Source organism: Oncorhynchus keta, chromosome 2, assembly GCF_023373465.1.
Source record: "Oncorhynchus keta strain PuntledgeMale-10-30-2019 chromosome 2, Oket_V2, whole genome shotgun sequence".
Lineage (NCBI taxonomy): Eukaryota > Metazoa > Chordata > Actinopteri > Salmoniformes > Salmonidae > Oncorhynchus > Oncorhynchus keta.
The window spans coordinates 71,971,203-71,989,586 of record NC_068422.1 but is presented as its reverse complement, the minus strand read 5'-3'; the positions used below and the strand labels follow the sequence as shown (position 1 = coordinate 71,989,586).

Sequence of the window (18,384 nt, the reverse complement as noted above, 5' to 3'; positions counted from 1 at the left end):
ATCAGACAGAAACAATCTTTATACACTGTTTACTGTTGGTACACTGTTCAAAACAGCATTTAGTATGGCCACGGCACATAGTAATATTTGCATTAGCCTCTGCCACAGGCCTGGGGCCAAGGGCTACATTGGCAAAGGCTGCCACAGTGTCAGCTAAAACAACTCCTCACAACAGAATTCATTAATACATTATTCATGCTTAATGTCACATGACCTTACAATTCATGTTTATATCTGGATTTTCACTAACACATGGAACATAACACTTGCATGTTATCAATAACATTATGCAGAGAAAAACATAACACGGCCAAACACGCATTATTTTAAAACAAATAATTTGTCAACATAAAACATTTACACGCTCATGTGTCCAGAAGTATCATTGGTCAGTTCAAGGAATGTGCCATACTTTGAGGCGTGCTGCAAACCAACCCACAACAATACGGTTAAATAGATGACTTGATCAATGGGTAAATGCACAGTGTTCAACTAGATTTCCAAACATTTCAGCACACAATGTCAAATTAAGATATAGTTAATCAGCACATCATAATCAGCTCTCCTTGACTTTACCCTCTTGAATTTGTTTACATGACTGCCCAATAATTTTGTGAAAAAGTACTGCGTTAAAGTAAGACATAACATACAAACCACATGTTCTCTTCTCAAGTGTTTCAGCCAGATCATTTTGTGGTGTTCAAACAAATAATCAAACCAATTTTAGTGTCATTGTCCATCACGTAACACATCGTTTCACAACAGGGGGGTGAAATACCTCATGCCCCTAGGAAAGTAATTTTGAAGAACTATGACCTAACCTCACTAGAAATACCTGGCTCTTGTTATCAATGCCAGTTAAGGTCTGTAGGTGAATGTTAGTTTTTGTTAAATTGATTTGTTAAGATGAATTTGGAATTTAACACCTACTTCAGGGTAGTTAAAGATATAGATTGTTAGGAGGTAAAGACAGTTATGTGACCCACATTGCAATTCATGCCTGCAACAGGATGCCCATACAGTACTCTCACACAGTAACACACATACTGAACAACATTGGCTTAGTGTTTCTGTGGGCTATACAATGCAACCAGTCTCAGAGTATAACACTTCTTTACCGGATCATATAAAACTCTAGTATCCTGCTACCATCTTCTGTAGTCCACTGAACTGGAACAAAGTAACATCCCCACAAAAAAAAACAGAGAGAGAGAGCAAGAGGGAAAGCTAGTCATGTTTGTGTCAGAAAAATGTCTTGATGGTCCTCAACATAAGAAAAAGTGCCATGGTCGCTCCTACAGGTGGTCAGTCACAGTGACAAGGTTAGATCGACAGGGCTACGTGTCTTTCGGATACAGTGGATCATCGTGCTTGCGTTCGGTCATCCGGGCACATTTCGGGCAAGTTGTGGAATTGTCATAGAAACAGTCCCTAAAGAGAAACAGCACACAGGAAATAGCCAAGTGTCAGCCAATCACTGATATTATACATGAACACTACATAAGTCTTATAAACGTGTCTGCCAGTGAAGGCTGGTGGGAGGCGCTATAGGAGGAATGGCTCAATGTATTGGCTGGAATGGAATAAGTGCAACAGAGTCGAACATGTGGTTTCCATATGTGTGATGTGTTTGATACCGTTCCATTCATTACAATGGGCTCGTCTTCTTATAGCTCCTCCCATCAGCCTCTGGTGTCCACAGATAAGGGACTGACCTGTGGAAGACAGCAGAGCAGTCGTGGCACACTGAGGTGTGGCTGTCAAACGGGAACAGGATGTCTCCCTCCTTACACAGCTCACACATAAAGCCTTTGGCTTGGCACCGCTGGAGAGGGCAAAAGACAGAGCACAGCTCAGTATCACAGGTCTCTACAGCTTCAGCAAAACTTCTCCCCAGAATGAGTTGGGTTCTTCCTCACCTTTGTGACAGACAAGTACTGTATACAACTCACGTCACAGTCCAGTTTGATGTGCTTGGCAAAGGTAGTGTGGATCTCTGTGAGAGAGCAGCTGAGTCTGCCACTAGAGATGTCAATCAAATCCTGCAGCGAGTACATGTCATTGTTCTCCACAAAGTGCTGGCGATCATGGAGCTAAGAGGGGAAGGGAAATTCAAATAAATAAATAAATATATTAGAGCGAGAGGGAGCGTGAGAGAGAAATGAAACATTTCCATATCAATTAAATTAGGTTAACTGACCAACTGAATGTTAATTAACAGAATGTAATAACTAAAAGCATTGCGTGAAATTTGAGTCCCTTTCACTGTAAAAACAAACCCTTACTTGGGACAATATTTTCTAACACTTTATTTATTTTTTACATTTGCATATGAACTAGAATAATCCCCTCTGGTGCTGTATGTATCCTACACCATAACTGCTCACAACTAAGCCTACATACGACTGTATGCATGTCAGAATGTACAGTAGCTGTGTAACGTCGAGGTCACCCATTAACTCACATAACTTCCATATTGACATTTGTGGCCTAGCATTAAAGACCATTACCCCTACCTAAACACAGCAAAAAAAAAAAAAAAAAAAAAAAAAAACTCCCCTTTTCAGGACCCTGTCTTTCAAAGGTCATTTGTAAAAGTCCAAATAACTTCACAGGTCTTCATTGTAAAAGGGTTTATACACCGTTTCCCATTCTTGCTCAATGAACCATAAACAATTAATGAACATGCACCTGTTAGACATTGCCCTCCCCCAGAAATGTCCGGGAAATTGCAGGTGCCTTGGTGGAAGACTGGGGTAACATCTCACAGCAAGAACTGGCAAATCTGGTGCAGTCCATGAGGAGATGCACTGCAGTACTTAATGCAGCTGGTGACCACACCAGGTACTGACTGTTACTTTTGATTTTGACCCCTCTTTGTTCAGGGACACATTTTTCCATTTCTGTTAGTCACGGGTCTGTGGAACTTGTTCAGTTTATGTCTAAGTTTTTGAATCTCATGTTCATACAAATATTTACACGTTAAGTTCGCTGAAAATAAACACAGTTGACAGTGAGAGAACGTCTCTTTTTCTATTGAGTTTATATGTACATATCTACTTCCATTTCCCTGTACCCTTGAACATAGACTCTGTAATCCATATACACTGAACAAAAATACAACTCAAAATGCAACAATTTCAAATGTTTTGTGTGAAAAACGCTGGATATTACATTTACATTTAAGTCATTTAGCAGACGCTCTTATCCAGAGCGACTTACAAATTGGTGCATACACCTTATGACAACCAGTGGAACAGCCACTTGCATCTAAATCTTGGCAGGAACTGGAACATGCGGTTGTACACATCATACCAGAGCACCCCAAACAGGCTCAATGTCTGGTGAGTATGCAGGCCATGAAGAACTGGAAAATGTTGTCCATAGCTTATGCCTTCCCATACCATAACCCTACCGACACCAGCAAACCACTCACCCAATCGACGCCATACACACTGACTGCAATCTGCCCGGTACAGTTGAAACCGGGATTCATCTGTGAAGAGCACACTTCTCCAGCATGCCAGTGGCTATCGAAGTCGGTTACGATGCCAAACTGCAATCAGGTCAAGAACCCGGTGAAGACAGCGAGCACACAGGTGAGCTTCCCTGAGATGGTTTCATGAGAGTTTGTGCAGAAATTCTTCGGTTGTGCAAACCCACAGTTTCATCAGTTTCACGATCGCACAGATGGAGGTCCATGTGGTCTCCAGGACATATTCTCTAAAACAATGGCATTTTATTTTATTTTTTACTAGGTAAGTCAGTTCAGAACAAATTCTTATTTACAATGACGGCCTAGGAACAGTGGGTTAACTGCCTATTCAGGGGCAGAACGACAGATTTGTACCTTGTCAGCTCGGGGATTTGAACTTGCAACCTTCTGGTTACTAGTCCAACGCTCTAACCACTAGGCTACCCTGCCGCCCGCTTATTGTAGAGAAATTAACATTAAATTCTCTGGCAAAAGCTCTGGGGTGACATTCCTGCTGTCAGCATGCCAATTGCACACTCCCTCAAAACTTGAGACATCTGTGGCATTGTGTTTTGTGACAAAACTGCACATTTTAAAGTGGCCCTTTATCATTCCCAGCACAAAGTGCACCTGTGTAATAATCAGCTTCTTGATAATGCCACACCGGTCAGGTGGATGGATTAACTTGGCAAAAGAGAAATGCTCACTAACACATTTGTGCAAAGCATTTGAGAGAAATATGCTTTTTGTGCACATGGACAATTTCTGGGAACTTTTATTTCAGCTCATGAAACATGGGACCAACACTTTATATGTTCCGTATTTATAGCCAATCTATAATTGTGCACTTATTCCTTGTGTTAATTGTTTTTTTTAAATATTATTATAAACATGTACATTACCAGTCAAAAGTTTGGACACACCTACTTATTCAAGGGTTTTTCTTTATTTTTTCTACTTTGTAGAATAATAGTGAAGACATCAAAACTATGAAATAACACATATGGAATCATGTAGTAACCAAAAAAAAAAAGTTAAAAAAAAAAATCTAAATATATTTTATACTTGAGATTCTTCAAATAGCCACCCTTGCCTTGACTGCTTTGCACATTCTTGGCATTCTCTAAACCAGCTTCATGAGGTAGTCACCTGGAATGCATGTGACAAGGTAGGGGGGTATACAGAAAACAGCCATATTTGGTAAAAAAACAAGTCTATATTATGGCAAGAACAGCTCAAATATGCAAAGAGAAATGACAGTTCATTACTTTAAGACATGAAGGGCAGTCAATACAGAACACTTCAAGAGCTTTGAAAGTTTCTTCAAGTGCAGTCGCAAAACCCATCAAGCGCTATGATGAAACTGGCTCTCATGAGGACCGCCACAGGAATGGAAGACACTGAGGATAATTTCATTAGAGTTACCAGCCAAAATAAATGCTTCACAGAGTTCAAGTAACGGACACATCTCAACATCAACTGTTCAGAGGAGACTGCGTGAATCAGGCCTTCATGGTCGAATTTTGACAAAGAAACCACTACTAAAGGACACCGAAAAGAAGAAGAGACTTGCTTGGGCCAAGAAACACAAGCAATAGAAATTAGACCGGTAAAAATGTGTACTTTGGTAAGTCCAAATTGGAGATTAATGGTCCTAACCGCCGTGTCTTTGTGAGACGTGGTGTGGGTGAACGGATTATCGCCGCATGTGCATTTCCCACCGTAAAGCATGGAGGAGGAGGTGCTTTGCTGGTGACACGGTCTGTGATTTATTTAGAATTCAAGGCACACTTAACCAGCATGACTATCACAGCATTCTGCAGCGATACACCATCCCATCTGGTTTTGGCTCAGTGAGACGATCATTTGTTTTTCAACAGAACAATGACCCTTCAGGCTGTGTAAGGACTACTTGACCAATAATTTGAGTGATAGAGTGCTGCATCAGATGACCTGGCATCCACATCCCCCCGACCTCAACCATATTGAGCTGGTTTTGGATGAGTCGGACCGCAGAGTGAAGGAAAAGCAGCAGACAAATGTGCAGCATATGTGGGAACTCCTTCAAGACTGTTGGATAAGCATTCCAGGTGAAGCTGGTTGAGAGAATGCCAAGAGTGTGCAATGTTGTCATCAAGGCAAAGGGTGGCTATTTGAACATTTTATGTAACACTTGATTCCATATGTACTATTTCATAGTTTTGATGTCTTCACTATTATTCTACAATGTAGAAAATAGTAAAAATAAAGAAAAACCTTTGAATGAGTAGGTGTTCTAAAGCTTTTGACTGGTAGTGTGTGTGTGTGTATATATATATATATATATTTTTTTTTTCTTTATTGTATTCTGCATTGTTGGGAAGGGCCCATAAGTAAGCATTTAACTTAGTCTACATCTGTTGTTTACGAAGCATGTGATAATTTAAACTTGATTTGATTCTTATATCAGTATGTTATTAATAAAAGGCCAGAGGGTGGTGCTGTTGCAGCCCATACTATCAGCCATGACCTCAGCAAAAATGGGTTCCTCTGAGTTGTTTAAAAATAAATACTGCTGCAAGACCTTTATGCAAGGCACTGGACACAAATGCAATGCCCTTTATGATGTTGTGGGGGTGATGTGTTGATATTGCGGGGATGTTTGCTGACCTGCAGTAGCAGCCGTGCCTCCATGGCCTCCTTACAGGTAATGAAGTAGGGCTTCATCAGTAGGATGTCCTGACGGAGCTTCTGCAGGGAGGAACACATTCATACACAAGCCATCAGTCACACCCTGATTCCATGGGCCAATGTCAGACACAACATGTTCTTTGGGAAAATCGCTTTTGAATGTGCAACCCACCCCATATTTCATGGAACTATTTTTTTTATATACCATAAGCAAGTGTTTTTCCTTCTCTGGCCCGACAATCTGCCCAATGACAGAAACAGCTGTCTATCTCCCTCAGTATTCTAATCCCTCACCACAAAACACACTGGCACAAATTGAACTGCTGACTGGTGAGAATCTGCTGAAAACAAAGGCCTGGTCTACTGTTTGATAGTACAGACAAGGAAGAGCTACCAAAACAAGTTCTATAGCAAACCCAGACTTCATCCCAGTTTATATGGAGTGGAAATAGAGGGCAAACCAAAAACTGTACAAAAAGACAAAAACATAAATTAATTTATGTCACAAAAAGAATCCCTGTTGCTGATATGTCACCTACCCTGATCTCCACTAGTTCCTCCACAAAGTTGAAGAGCAGTGGGTTGACCTCCCTCAGTTTCAATACAGGCCGAGGTAACATCAGGGCCAGGTAACGCATGGAGGAACGACATACCTGACCAGTGAACAGGGGACACTGTTAGAGATAGAACTGCACAGAATGCAAATAGTCAAACACAGACATTAAGAAAACAGTGTTTTAATGTGTTCTGTCTCCATGTGATTCACTGTGATAGGGTTCTATGCGCTCAACATTATTATTCCTGGCTTCAGGCCTGGTTCTTCAGTGATTTTTATTCATTACACAGTCACCAAAGGAAACCGCGGTGCATTCTCTTTACCAGCTGCTCATCATGTAATATAATGTAGAGTTTGTTGAAGTGCCTCGCTGTGTGAAAAACAGTGTGCTATTAGCATCTCTCTTTGGTACCTTGCGTGGCTCAAACTCCCAGTTGTGGATGACGCGTGCAGGGATGACCGCGGTGTCATTCCAGTGGCAGGTGCTGCAGTAGTACTGGCCCGTGTAGTCACACTGCCTGGCCTCGCTGGGCACTCCCCCTACAGGACAACAGTGCAGCATGGGGCTCCGTGAGTGATTATAACACCACGCCACACAACTCTCACTGACATAACTGTCTCAGAGACAACTCTACAGTCACACACAACTCACTGATCATGCAACTAACACTGTCACGCAACAGAACAAACATTTCCCTAATCACAACATAATTAAATGCTTAATGAGATAGTCATTCTCTGCTGAGATGCTGAGTTGTAGTAAATGCTCTAGCTAAATCTCTTTAGATCCCCACAGAGGAACTCTAACACTTATTGGGCTCCAGGTTTATCTTGTACAGTAGGTTTAGTCACAGTCTGTGAGAGGAGAAGAATGTCCACACAGCCCTAAAGGCCATTGACCCAGAGGTCAGGCATTGCTTTTATAACTGTGATCGTGTTATTAATACAACAAGGGTCCATAGACATCATGTCCATATATTTCAATTTGTGCTGACTGCTAATTGGCTATCAAGTCGGTCTCATAAAGGCTGAACACTCACTTAGTGACACAGGCGTTCGGCACTCGGCACAACGGTAGTCCTGCCGGTCCAGCCCGATCTCTGGGCAAATGCTGAGCTCGTACTCTGACTTGTGGCTGACCTTTGACCTCACACAGGGCTTGTTGATGAGGTTCAAGCACTTGCTATGGCAACGGTAGTAACAACCTGCGAGAGGAACAGGGAGACAGAAATTAGTCAACAGCTAACTGTTTTAAAATTCAATATATGACTTAAGATTTGAGAGAAAGTTGGCCATACAGTATACCAATTCATTCAATCTCCCTCTCCAACTCAATTAATTCATCAGGGCCAACTTCGACCAATAGAAGGCCTCAAGAGGGCAGTGTTGCCTAGCAACTGAGCGCTATTCAGTTTTGGTTGCTGAGCAATGCTCTCTCTTATATATGTTTACCCAAATTCAGCCATACAGCTGCAACCGTTCAGTGTTCATGAGGTTTTACCACTGAGAACATTTTGGCTTAGTTTTAATGCACTCCCACCTGTGCAGGTGTACCAGGTCTGGATGAGACCCCAGATGATAGTGCTGCACTTGTCACACGTCTGTTTCACACTCTTGCTCTTCTCCTTGAAGAAACGATGCTCCAACAGCACCCTCAGGTTTGGCTCATCCTCTTCAGGGTCCTGTTGAGTGACAAGGAGCAGAGCCAATCAGAACCCAGCACAAGAGCACAGCATTGTGTCAGAGGCCTACACTACAGTCTGTTATTAATCAACTGAACGAGTTCACTGCAGCACTTTCAACCCACTCATTCTCAGTGTGAATGACACCATATTTAAAACAATTCAGGCAATCCCAGCAGAATCCAGACACTTCATGAGCTATAAGGGGTGGTTTCACATGTTATTTTTTAAGTTAGATGTGACACAACCACAGAGAGAGTGACATAAAATGAGGAAACAGGGACACGAAGACCAAAACAAGACTTACAGTGCCTTCAGAAGGTATTCATACCCCTTGACTTATTCTACATTTTGTTGTTACAGCCTGAATGAAACATGTATTAAATTGATTTCTCCTCTCTCACCCATCTAAAGACAATACCCCATAATGAGAATGTGAAAACATGCTTTTACAAAGTTTTGCAAATATATTGAAAACTAAATACAGAAATATCTCATTTACATAAGTATTCAGACCCCTGAGTCAATACATGTTAGAATCACCTTTTGCAGTGATTACAGATGTGAGTCTTTTCAGGTAAGTCTAAGCACTTTGCAACCTGGATTGTACAATCTTTTTAAAATTCTTCAAGCTCTATAAAGTTGGTTGTTGATCATCGCTAGACAGCCATTTTCAAGTCTTGCCATAGATTTAAGCTGATTTAAGTCAAAACTAACTAGGCCACTCAGGAACATTCAATGTCATCTTGGTAAGCTAATCCAGTGTATATTTGGCCTTGTGTGTTAGGTTATTATCCTGCTGAAAGGTGAATTTGTATCCCAGAGTCTGTTGGAAAGCAGACTGAACAAGGTTTTCCTCTAGGATATTGCCTGTGCTTAGCTCTATACCCTTTCTTTTTATCCTGAATAAAACTCACTAGTCCTTGCCGATGACAAACATACCCATAACATGATGCAGCCACCACCATGATTGAAAATATATAGATGGATATTCAGTGATGTGTTTGCCCCATGTTTTGGAATATTCTTATTCTGTACAGGCATCCTTCTTTTCACTCTGGCATTTAGGTTTGTATTGTAGAGTAGCTACAATGTTGTTGATCAATCTTCAGTTTACTCCTATCACAGCCTTTAAACTCTAAGTGTTTTAAAGTCACTATTGGCCTAATGGTGAAATCCCTGAGCGGTCTCCTTCCTCCCCGGCAACAGAGTTAGGAAGGGCACCTGTATCATTGTAGTGACTGAGTGTATTGATATGCCCTCCAAAGTGTAATTAATAAGTTTACCATGCTCAAAGGGATATTTCAATGACTTTTTTAAATGTATTCTTTACCAATATGTGCCCTTCTTTGCAAGGCATTGGAAAACCTCCCTGGTCTTTGTGGTTGAATCGGTGTTTGAAATTCATTGCTCGACTGAGGGACCTTACAGTTAATTGTGAGTGTGGGGTACAGAGATATGGTAGTCATTTAAAACAATTATGTTAAACACGATTATTGCACACTATTATTGAGTCCATGCAACTTGTAACTTGTGAAGCAAATGTTTACTCCTGAACTTATTTAGGCTTGCCATAACAAAGGGGTTGAATACTTATTGACTCAAGACATTTCAGCTTTTCATTTTTAATTCATTTGTAAACATTTCTAAAAACATAATTCCACTTTGACATTATTGGGTATTGTGTGTAGGCCAGTGACACAACATCTCAATTTAATACATTTAAAATGTAGGCTATAAAACAACAAAATGTGGAAAAAGTCAAGGGGAGTGACCACTTTCTGAAAGCACTGTATGTTACACACTAATATTGTATTGACATTTCAAGAGGTAGTGAATGATTTGTGAATGGTTTTCATGCATACACAGTTCACAAGTGCTCTGAAAACAGGTTAAAAAAAAATTTAAAAAAATTCTAAGTTGGTTGACTCTTCTACGTAGATACAACTACCTTCTTGCCATCTACCTCCCATGACTAATTTCTTACCCCCTTAACTCATGGTCTCTGGGTAGTTCAATACTTCCCTCCAACCTCCCCTCTGGTCTTACCTTGAGCTCCTGTAGTTTGAGGCGTAGGTGGATCAGTTTGACCACAGCGTCCTTCTGTCTCTCTGAATGCTCAGGCAGCTCCAGGATTAATCTCTTACACTCCTCTATGGCCATCTTTAGCTGCTCAATGTCCAATGCTACAAATGAGCCCTAAACGGGGACATACAGTAAAAACACAAACACACATACAGTGGGGCAAAAAAGTTTAGTCAAGTTCTCACACTTAAGAATATGAGAGAGGCCTGTAATTTCCATCATAGGTACACTTCAACATGACAGACAAAATGAGAAGAAAAAAATCCAGAAAATCACATTGTGGGATTTTTTATGAATTTATTTGCAAATTATGGTGGAAAATAAGTATTTGGTCAACAACAAAAGTTGATCTCAATACTTTGTTATATACCCTTTGTTGGCAATGACAGAGGTCAAACGTTTTCTGTAAGTCTTCACAAGGTTTTCACACACTGTTGCTCGTATTTTGGCCCATTCCTCCATACAGATCTCCTCTAGAGCAGTGATGTCTTGGGGCTGTTGCTGGGCAACACAGACGTTCAACTCCCTCCAAAGATTTTCTGTGGGGTTGAGATCTCGAGACTGGCTCGGCCACTCCAGGACCTTGAAATGCTTCTTACGAAGCCACTCCTTCGTTGCCCGGGCGGTGTGTTTGGGGTCATTGTCATGCTGAAAGACCCAGCCACGTTTCATCTTCAATGCCCTTGCTGATGGAAGGAGGTTTTCATTCATTCATTCTTTCCTTTACACGGATCATTCGTCCTGGTCCCTTTGCAGAAAAACAGCCCCAAAGCATGATGTTTCCACCCCCATGCTTCACAGTAGGTATGGTTTTATTTGGATACAACTCAGCATTCTTTGTCCTCCAAACACGACGAGTTGAGTTTTTACCAAAAAGTTATATTTTGGTATCATCTGACCATATGACATTCTCCCAATCTTCTTCTGGATCATCCAAATGCTCTCTAGCAAACTTCAGATGGGCCTGGACATGTACTGGCTTAAGTCTGGCACTGTAGGATTTTAGTCCCTGGCGGCGTAGTGTGTTACTGATGGTAGGCTTTGTTACTTTGGTCCCAGCTCACTGCAGGTCATTCACTAGGTCCCCCGTGTGGTTCTGGGATTTTTGCTCACCGTTCTTGTGATAATTTTGACCCCACGGGGTGAGATCTTGCGTGGAGCCCCAGATCGAGGGAGATTATCAGTGGTCTTGTATGTCTTCCATTTCCTAATAATTGCTCCCACAGTTGATTTCTTCAAACCAAGCTGCTTACCTATTGCAGATTCAGTCTTCCCAGCCTGGTGCAGGTCTACAATGTTGTTTCTGGTGTCCTTTGACAGCTCTTTGGTCTGGGCCATAGTGGAGTTTTGAGTGTGACTGTTTGAGGTTGTGGACAGGTGTCTTTTATACTGATAACAAGTTCAAACAGGTGCCATTAATACAGGTAACGAGTGGAGGACAGAGAAGCCTCTTAAAGGTCTGTGAGAGCCAGAAATCTTGTTTGTTTGTAGATGACCAAATACTTATTTTCCATTATAATTTGCAAATAAATAAAAAATCCTACAATGTGATTTTCTGGATTTTTTCTCTCATTTTGTCTGTCATAGTTGAAGTGTACCTATGATGAAAATTACAGGCCTCTCATCTTTTTAAGTGGGAGAACTTGCACAATTGGTGGCTGACCAAATACTTTTTTGTCCCACTGGAAGTCCATGCATGGGCAAACACGGGCACCAAATCTCACATTAACACATACTGATTGCCATTTAAACTGCACATAGACAAATGTATCCATCACAGTCGTGTTTTCAATATGAATTACTTTTCATGCAACCACACCGACTGGTCAGTGGTTCACCAACATCCAAAATGGCCGTATAAGGATTGTCCTTACGACAGGTCGAGAGAAGTGGTCCTCTGCCAGTCCCAGGTCCATGGCTCGGTCCAAACTCTGGCTTCGGCTCTCAGAGGAGAAGAGCTCAGGTCTCAGCTCTGAGAAAAGACAGACAAGAAGTACTGTAAGCATTGTTCTCTCTCACACACACACACCTTTTACAGAACACACATTTGTCTAAAAGGAGTTTCACCCTCTGAGTGGATAAAGCAGTCACAAGATACTGTTTTTATACAAATACGTGCTCTGTTTAAAACCAGAGGGAAACAGGGAAGGACTACTGCTTTTGAAGTGCTAAAGGTTGCTAGGTAACAGACTTAAGGCTATACAGCCTCAAGATTAACAGGAAGATATGGTTAACCTAACAGTCCCACTGTACGGATGTGGGCCAGACATCAGTTTACGCTCCCACAATTTCCACCTCACCTATTGGATTTAACAAAGGCTATTGTCCCTGATTTGCAATAATCTTATTCTTCTTCGTAAAATTATTTGGGACACGTTTATGCTTCTTCATTAAAGGCTTTGACAACAAAGAACTTAGAATTATAGTACAAAGGCAAGTCATGGCAGATAGGAGCTTTATTCTCTGACACCAACTCAAATGGGGGTTGCTGTATTATCAGACTAATCACACAGATCAAAGCATTCTGACAATCTGATAAAGAAAGTTCTCCTTGGTTTAGCTCGGCTCCCAATGTCAGCACCAGAGCATACACAGTTCAGCTTTTCAGGCACTAAATCAAAGGGAGTGCTGGTAGGCTTGGGGGCATGTAAACGGATAACATATTTAAAGCCTTAGAGGAACCAGAGAGAGGCTTTAAGCCATTTTGTGTGGTTTTGTGCCAGGGTACACAGTACAAGATATTGGCTGAGGGCTAGCCTCTGAAACTCTAAGCTTCTACATCTCCAAAGACCACTTCCTGATAAAAAGCTGCTTCCCAAAGCTTTTACTTTTGGCTGTAACAGATGCCTAAACACAGTAAGAAACCGATCAATTAGGCCTAAAGATCCAGAGGGACAAGATTCCCCTCCTATCATCATAAAAAAAATATATATAATGAAAATACAGAGATGCTACATGACATTTGCAATTTCATCAACCGTTAGCCTGGACCACAAACAGATGTCTACCCTCGGCAAGAAGCATTTTGGGTGTCTAACAATTGACTAGTTCATCAGATAGACCTAAAGCCAGAAGATATCATTACAAACAAACAACATTCAGCAGGTAGTAGTAGCAGGTAGTCTCAAGTTAGCCTGTATCAAGTAAACCCATAGCTAATCTCCCTACCTAGGCCTGCATATTGTTTGTACCTGCATACACCTCAGATGACATCATGGTAGCGAGAGACAAGATATCCTGAGTCGCTGGCTGCCAGAGAGAGCTGGAGGCAGACAGATGCAGCTGAAGCCTAGGCAGTGTTCTAGTGAACTGAGCCAAGTGTAGGCATATGATTACAGGAATCGTTCTGAACCACAGTACTACCTAATGCTCCTGTCTCAGTTCCTCTCATTACTTTTGGCCGACAACTACAGATCCAGGGTCAGTTGGTGTTGTTGATGAGCTCATAATGGTTAGGGCGCTGTTGCAAGATTGGTACTAAATCAGATATTAAGCAACAGAGATGGAAAAAACAGCAGCCTTCTTCCTCTTTCAGTCTATACTGTTGTTCAGCTGTAGTCAGTCATCATTTCAAAATGTATAGATTGTTCCATCTCTTGCAGACTATAGTTCTGCAGACAATGCTTGCTCTGGTACAGGTTACAGCTCTAATCTTGCAGATGCAGCCTAGCTGCACAGACAACATGAACTGACTTCACACCAGGCTACTGCACTACTTCTGCAGTGTCATCAGGTTGTCGGCCCATTCATTCTCCAGGCCTTTGCTGAGATGAGCAAAACACACAGAATCTGCCTCTGCATTCTCTTCTCATCACATGGCAATCACATTCAGCACTGGTGTTAATTTATTTCACATGTATACTGGGACCCATCAATGAACTAAGCTACTACCCAACACGCCAGACAAACTCACCATCTTGAGGTGGGGTTCCGCCCTCCTCCTCCTCCCCCCGGTCAAAGGGGTTGAGGCGGGCTTGGCGAAAAGAAGCAGGTCTCTCATGATATTCCATCTCACAGGCTACATCTGTGGAAGAAACACAACACATGGTCAGTCATGAACCAGAAGGACGAGAGACACACAGACTAGAGACACACAGTCGCTCTCACTTGACACTCCCTCAAGGACAAAGTGGATATTTTATATCCAGTCAATATGGCTGCATTGACATTTATTGCTTTGGTATTTGATAATGTGAGTGTTGATCTTCCCTGTTTTATAGACGAAGGTGAGCTACCATAAGCATGAAGATATGGGTACAGAGAATTGGTACTCAGGCATTGTTGATATGCCATGATGTCTTGTAGGGATCAGATATTGACACATGTAATATGCATTATCACAGACACATAACCGTAGCAGTCATCAGAGCTGCAGGATCAGCTCAGATGAGCACCCACACTGTCTGAAAACAAGCAAGACTCCCATTAAAAGTAATAGTTTAGAGGGTTGTCACTGTTTTTGCTTTGACTTATAACCTAAACATGTCCTCAAATACTAGTTTATAATTTTACATGCATTTTAGAAGCTATTTTATCAGGGGTGGGACCAAGTCACTATTATTCGAGTCACAAGCAAGTGTAACGTCACAAGATGAGCCTCAAGTGGAGTACCAAGTAGAACGGTTCAAGACTCGAGTCAAGTACAAGTCGTGCATTCTTAGAGCAAGTCAATTCCAGTCACAATTTTAAGTCAAGTCTCAAGTTTAACATGTTTTTTAAACTATACATGCAACGCCTTGTTCAACTACAAATCTTTATTTATTGGGTCTACCAGACATACCTTTGGATTATTTTGTCTACAGCACATTTTGATGATGTAATTGTAAAATAGGGACTTGCAGCAGTCATAAGGGCGTGACATCAGCAGAAGACACTCAACATGCTCAGAGTGTAGACCTATTTACACCTTGGTGATCCAATGGTGAAAGCGCCATATCATACAAAATATACAAATAGATTTACCTAATATACACCGGCAATAGCCTCTGTATCAGGCTGAACCTGTCCTATCTGAACAGACATAGGTAGAGGGCAAGACTGTACAGCCTCCACCTGAGAAAGCAAATGGAATTTAACAGGGGCTAAAACAGGTTATATAAGCACTTGGCACCAAAGACCATACAATTAGCAATTACAACCAATAAACTGGTCCTAAAATGTAAAAGGAACATTTCCACATCCGTCTTAAATCAGACTTAATAATTATTCATATTTCAACACCATGCATTCATGGAACAATCGCTTGTTCACGCACAACAAATATGACAGACATAAGACACAGATACACGGAACTCCGACATAATCAGGGAATTATGAACAAAGGAAACCATACATTTAAATAAACATTACTTCTACCTCATGAGTCTTACGAACGTTCAAATGCACTATACACATCGCGCGATGTGTATAGTGCACATGAATGTTTGGCTAAATGAAATGGTATCGATCGTATGTTTATCAAACCAGAAACAGAAATGTCTACGTGTTGCAATAAAAGTTATGGGGATAGAATTATGAAACGTTAGCAATTATTTTAGTATTCGATGGAATATATATTTACCTAATAGGGCCTATGCATTTCAACATCTGAAAGCAACAGCAAACGCTTCAACAACAGGAAAACGTGATGGGTATCATTTGTGAGAACGTTCCAACAGTAATCTGTAACAAAAACTTCGTAAAGTACAAGGTTGCCAACAAACGCATACAAAGTAGCATGATCAACTCACCTGGCTAACTAGCTTCCGAATAGGCATCAACTCACCTGGCTAACTAGCTTCCGAATAGGCATCAACTCACCTGGCTAACTAGCTTCCGAATAGGCATCAACTCACCACGTAACTTATTCTTAATGTTTGTCCATAGGCTACCAGACATACATTTTTCGGAATAAAACGTGGTGAGTGCAAAACGTAATGAAATAGCCCACTTCCTACCCGGTATCTTATTCTGCCGCTATACAACATTGTACGCGTTGTTTGTTGGCAACCTTGTTATTTACGAAGTTGTTGGAACAGATTCCTGTTGGAACGTTTCACAAATTATACCTACCCGGAAAAAAACGTTCTTCACTGGCAGGCGTTTGGAGAGCGCAAGTGAAAATTCCGCGCAGGATGCTATGGTGCGTCTTCGCCACAATAATACATTTTAACAACAAATTCCAAATGCCAGCTTCATAAGTAAATTACCCATTTCAAGCAATTGTTACATACCAAAACACCAGTAGGCCTATGATAATAAGTGTTGCCCAATTGCTGGTAAGTTTACAAAGTAAAGCGTTAATATTCTTGATCACCACATTTTTTTGGAGCTGCATATTTATTATGTCAATCGTCTCTTCCTACAATTAGACGTTTGCGCTGCACTCGATCGTATAGTTGCACAGCAAATCATCAATCGCTTCGCTAGCTCACCCGACCTGTGATGATTGACAGTTTGCTAGTCCAAACAGAGTGCCGCGTGTGTGTTTCACTAGCCAATCTGTTGCAGATTTTTTGCAAGGGCGATGCCGCGGCTACTGTCTCTGGCTGCTTGTGGAAGTCAATCCACGTATACTCTGTGCCACAAAAGGAGTGACAAAACATTACAAAACCTGGCCAGATAATTTTAATTAATGAATTTCAGGTCAAAGTAGTCATTTTCTTTTATATCAAGTCATCAAATGTGTTACTCGATTCGAAGTCATGTTACTGAGTCCACGACTTTGTTTTGCACAGAAAATTCGTATACAACTCGTATGACAATATTTTAGGTTGAAAATAATTCTATTGAACCATTTTTTATATCACATGCCTTACTTTTATTTTTCTACGTAACTAAAATCGGGAGTATGCCTCTACTGTCGTTTATTCAATTTAGACTGTTTTGGATATCTCCCTGACCAATATGGCTGCCATATCACTACATTCTGGAACTTCAAGGATTTCTGACATTAGCCCTCTATCTAGTAATGTAATAGTCTCTCAACTAGCTAGTTAGCTAACGTTACCTACAAAACGAAAGGGTAGCACGTAAGAAGGTTCCGAGTTTTAAAACATTGGAAGACTTGCATAAGCCAGGCAGCCAGCAACTTTAAACGGCAATGTTAGCTATGAAAACTAAAATCACTGTAAATATTAATAGCTAGCTAGCTAGCAAAACTGTCGTTAGTTTAGCTAGCTAGACTACTTGCTAGCTAACATTCCCTAGACAGGTATACTTACCCCATTGTCGACCTCCAAACAACAATATTTCATCCGTATATGATTGACGTTGGACACTTCAAACGCCGTGCATTCAGTTTTATTCGCAAATATATCCAGTATCCTTCTTGGGTTGTCTGTCATCAGCAATCACACATAATGATTCCAATGTTTTCTCTGGATGTGTCAGCGCAGGAATACTGCTCTGCAGCGATACCTCGCGGGCAGTTTATGTAACAGCAACCATGACTGGTGTTTTTGCAGGCAGTATTGGTATGCACTTGATGCATGCGTGCATGATACAACATTCGTAAATCAACCTGTATAACGTGGCATTTTGTTTCTTGTATCACTAGCTCTGGCTTAACTCCTCAAAAAATGAGCTACACAAATCTGAGTAGCATTTGGTGAAGATTGCTTTGGGACATTGCTTTTTCAGTCTTTATCTGCTTGTTTTAAACCAACAGGGGCATCGTCAGCTCATGAATGCCAGAGCAAGAAAGGAAAAGATCAATCTTGCTTTTGTGTTGGTGGTCATTATAGAGCCATTTCTCAAGTACCTCTTCTCATCACTCCTCTATAATGTGTTAATAGGGGCGGCAGGGTAGCCTAGTGGTTGCAAGTTCAAACCCCTGAGCTGACAAGGTACTAATCTGTTGTTCTGCCCCTGAACAGGCAGTTAACCCACTAGGCCGTCATTGAAAATCAGAATTTGTTCTTAACTGACTTGCCTGT

General features: G+C 41.2%; 1 protein-coding gene across 6 annotated transcripts; it reads right to left on the bottom strand.

Annotated features, from left to right (window-relative positions):
- On the bottom strand, nucleotides 1-17,875 carry LOC118372442 (differentially expressed in FDCP 8 homolog). 6 transcript variants are annotated; one of them, XM_035758337.2, is made up of 12 exons: nucleotides 17,671-17,875; nucleotides 14,382-14,492; nucleotides 12,343-12,440; nucleotides 10,433-10,582; nucleotides 8,242-8,383; nucleotides 7,742-7,906; nucleotides 7,114-7,241; nucleotides 6,685-6,798; nucleotides 6,125-6,205; nucleotides 1,953-2,093; nucleotides 1,716-1,825; nucleotides 1-1,431 (listed from the first exon to the last, which is right to left on the bottom strand). In XM_035758337.2, the coding sequence occupies exons 2-12, from the start codon at nucleotides 14,476-14,478 to the stop codon at nucleotides 1,338-1,340; spliced, it is 1,320 nt and encodes a 439-aa protein (XP_035614230.1). In that variant the 5' UTR covers nucleotides 14,479-14,492; nucleotides 17,671-17,875; the 3' UTR covers nucleotides 1-1,337. The 6 variants fall into 6 exon arrangements, with proteins under 6 accessions (XP_035614230.1, XP_035614231.1, XP_035614234.1 ...); XM_035758338.2 differs by lacking the exon at nucleotides 17,671-17,875 and adding an exon at nucleotides 16,681-16,842; XM_035758341.2 differs by lacking the exon at nucleotides 17,671-17,875 and adding an exon at nucleotides 16,520-16,643.
- Between the last annotated feature and the right edge of the window lie 509 nt (nucleotides 17,876-18,384).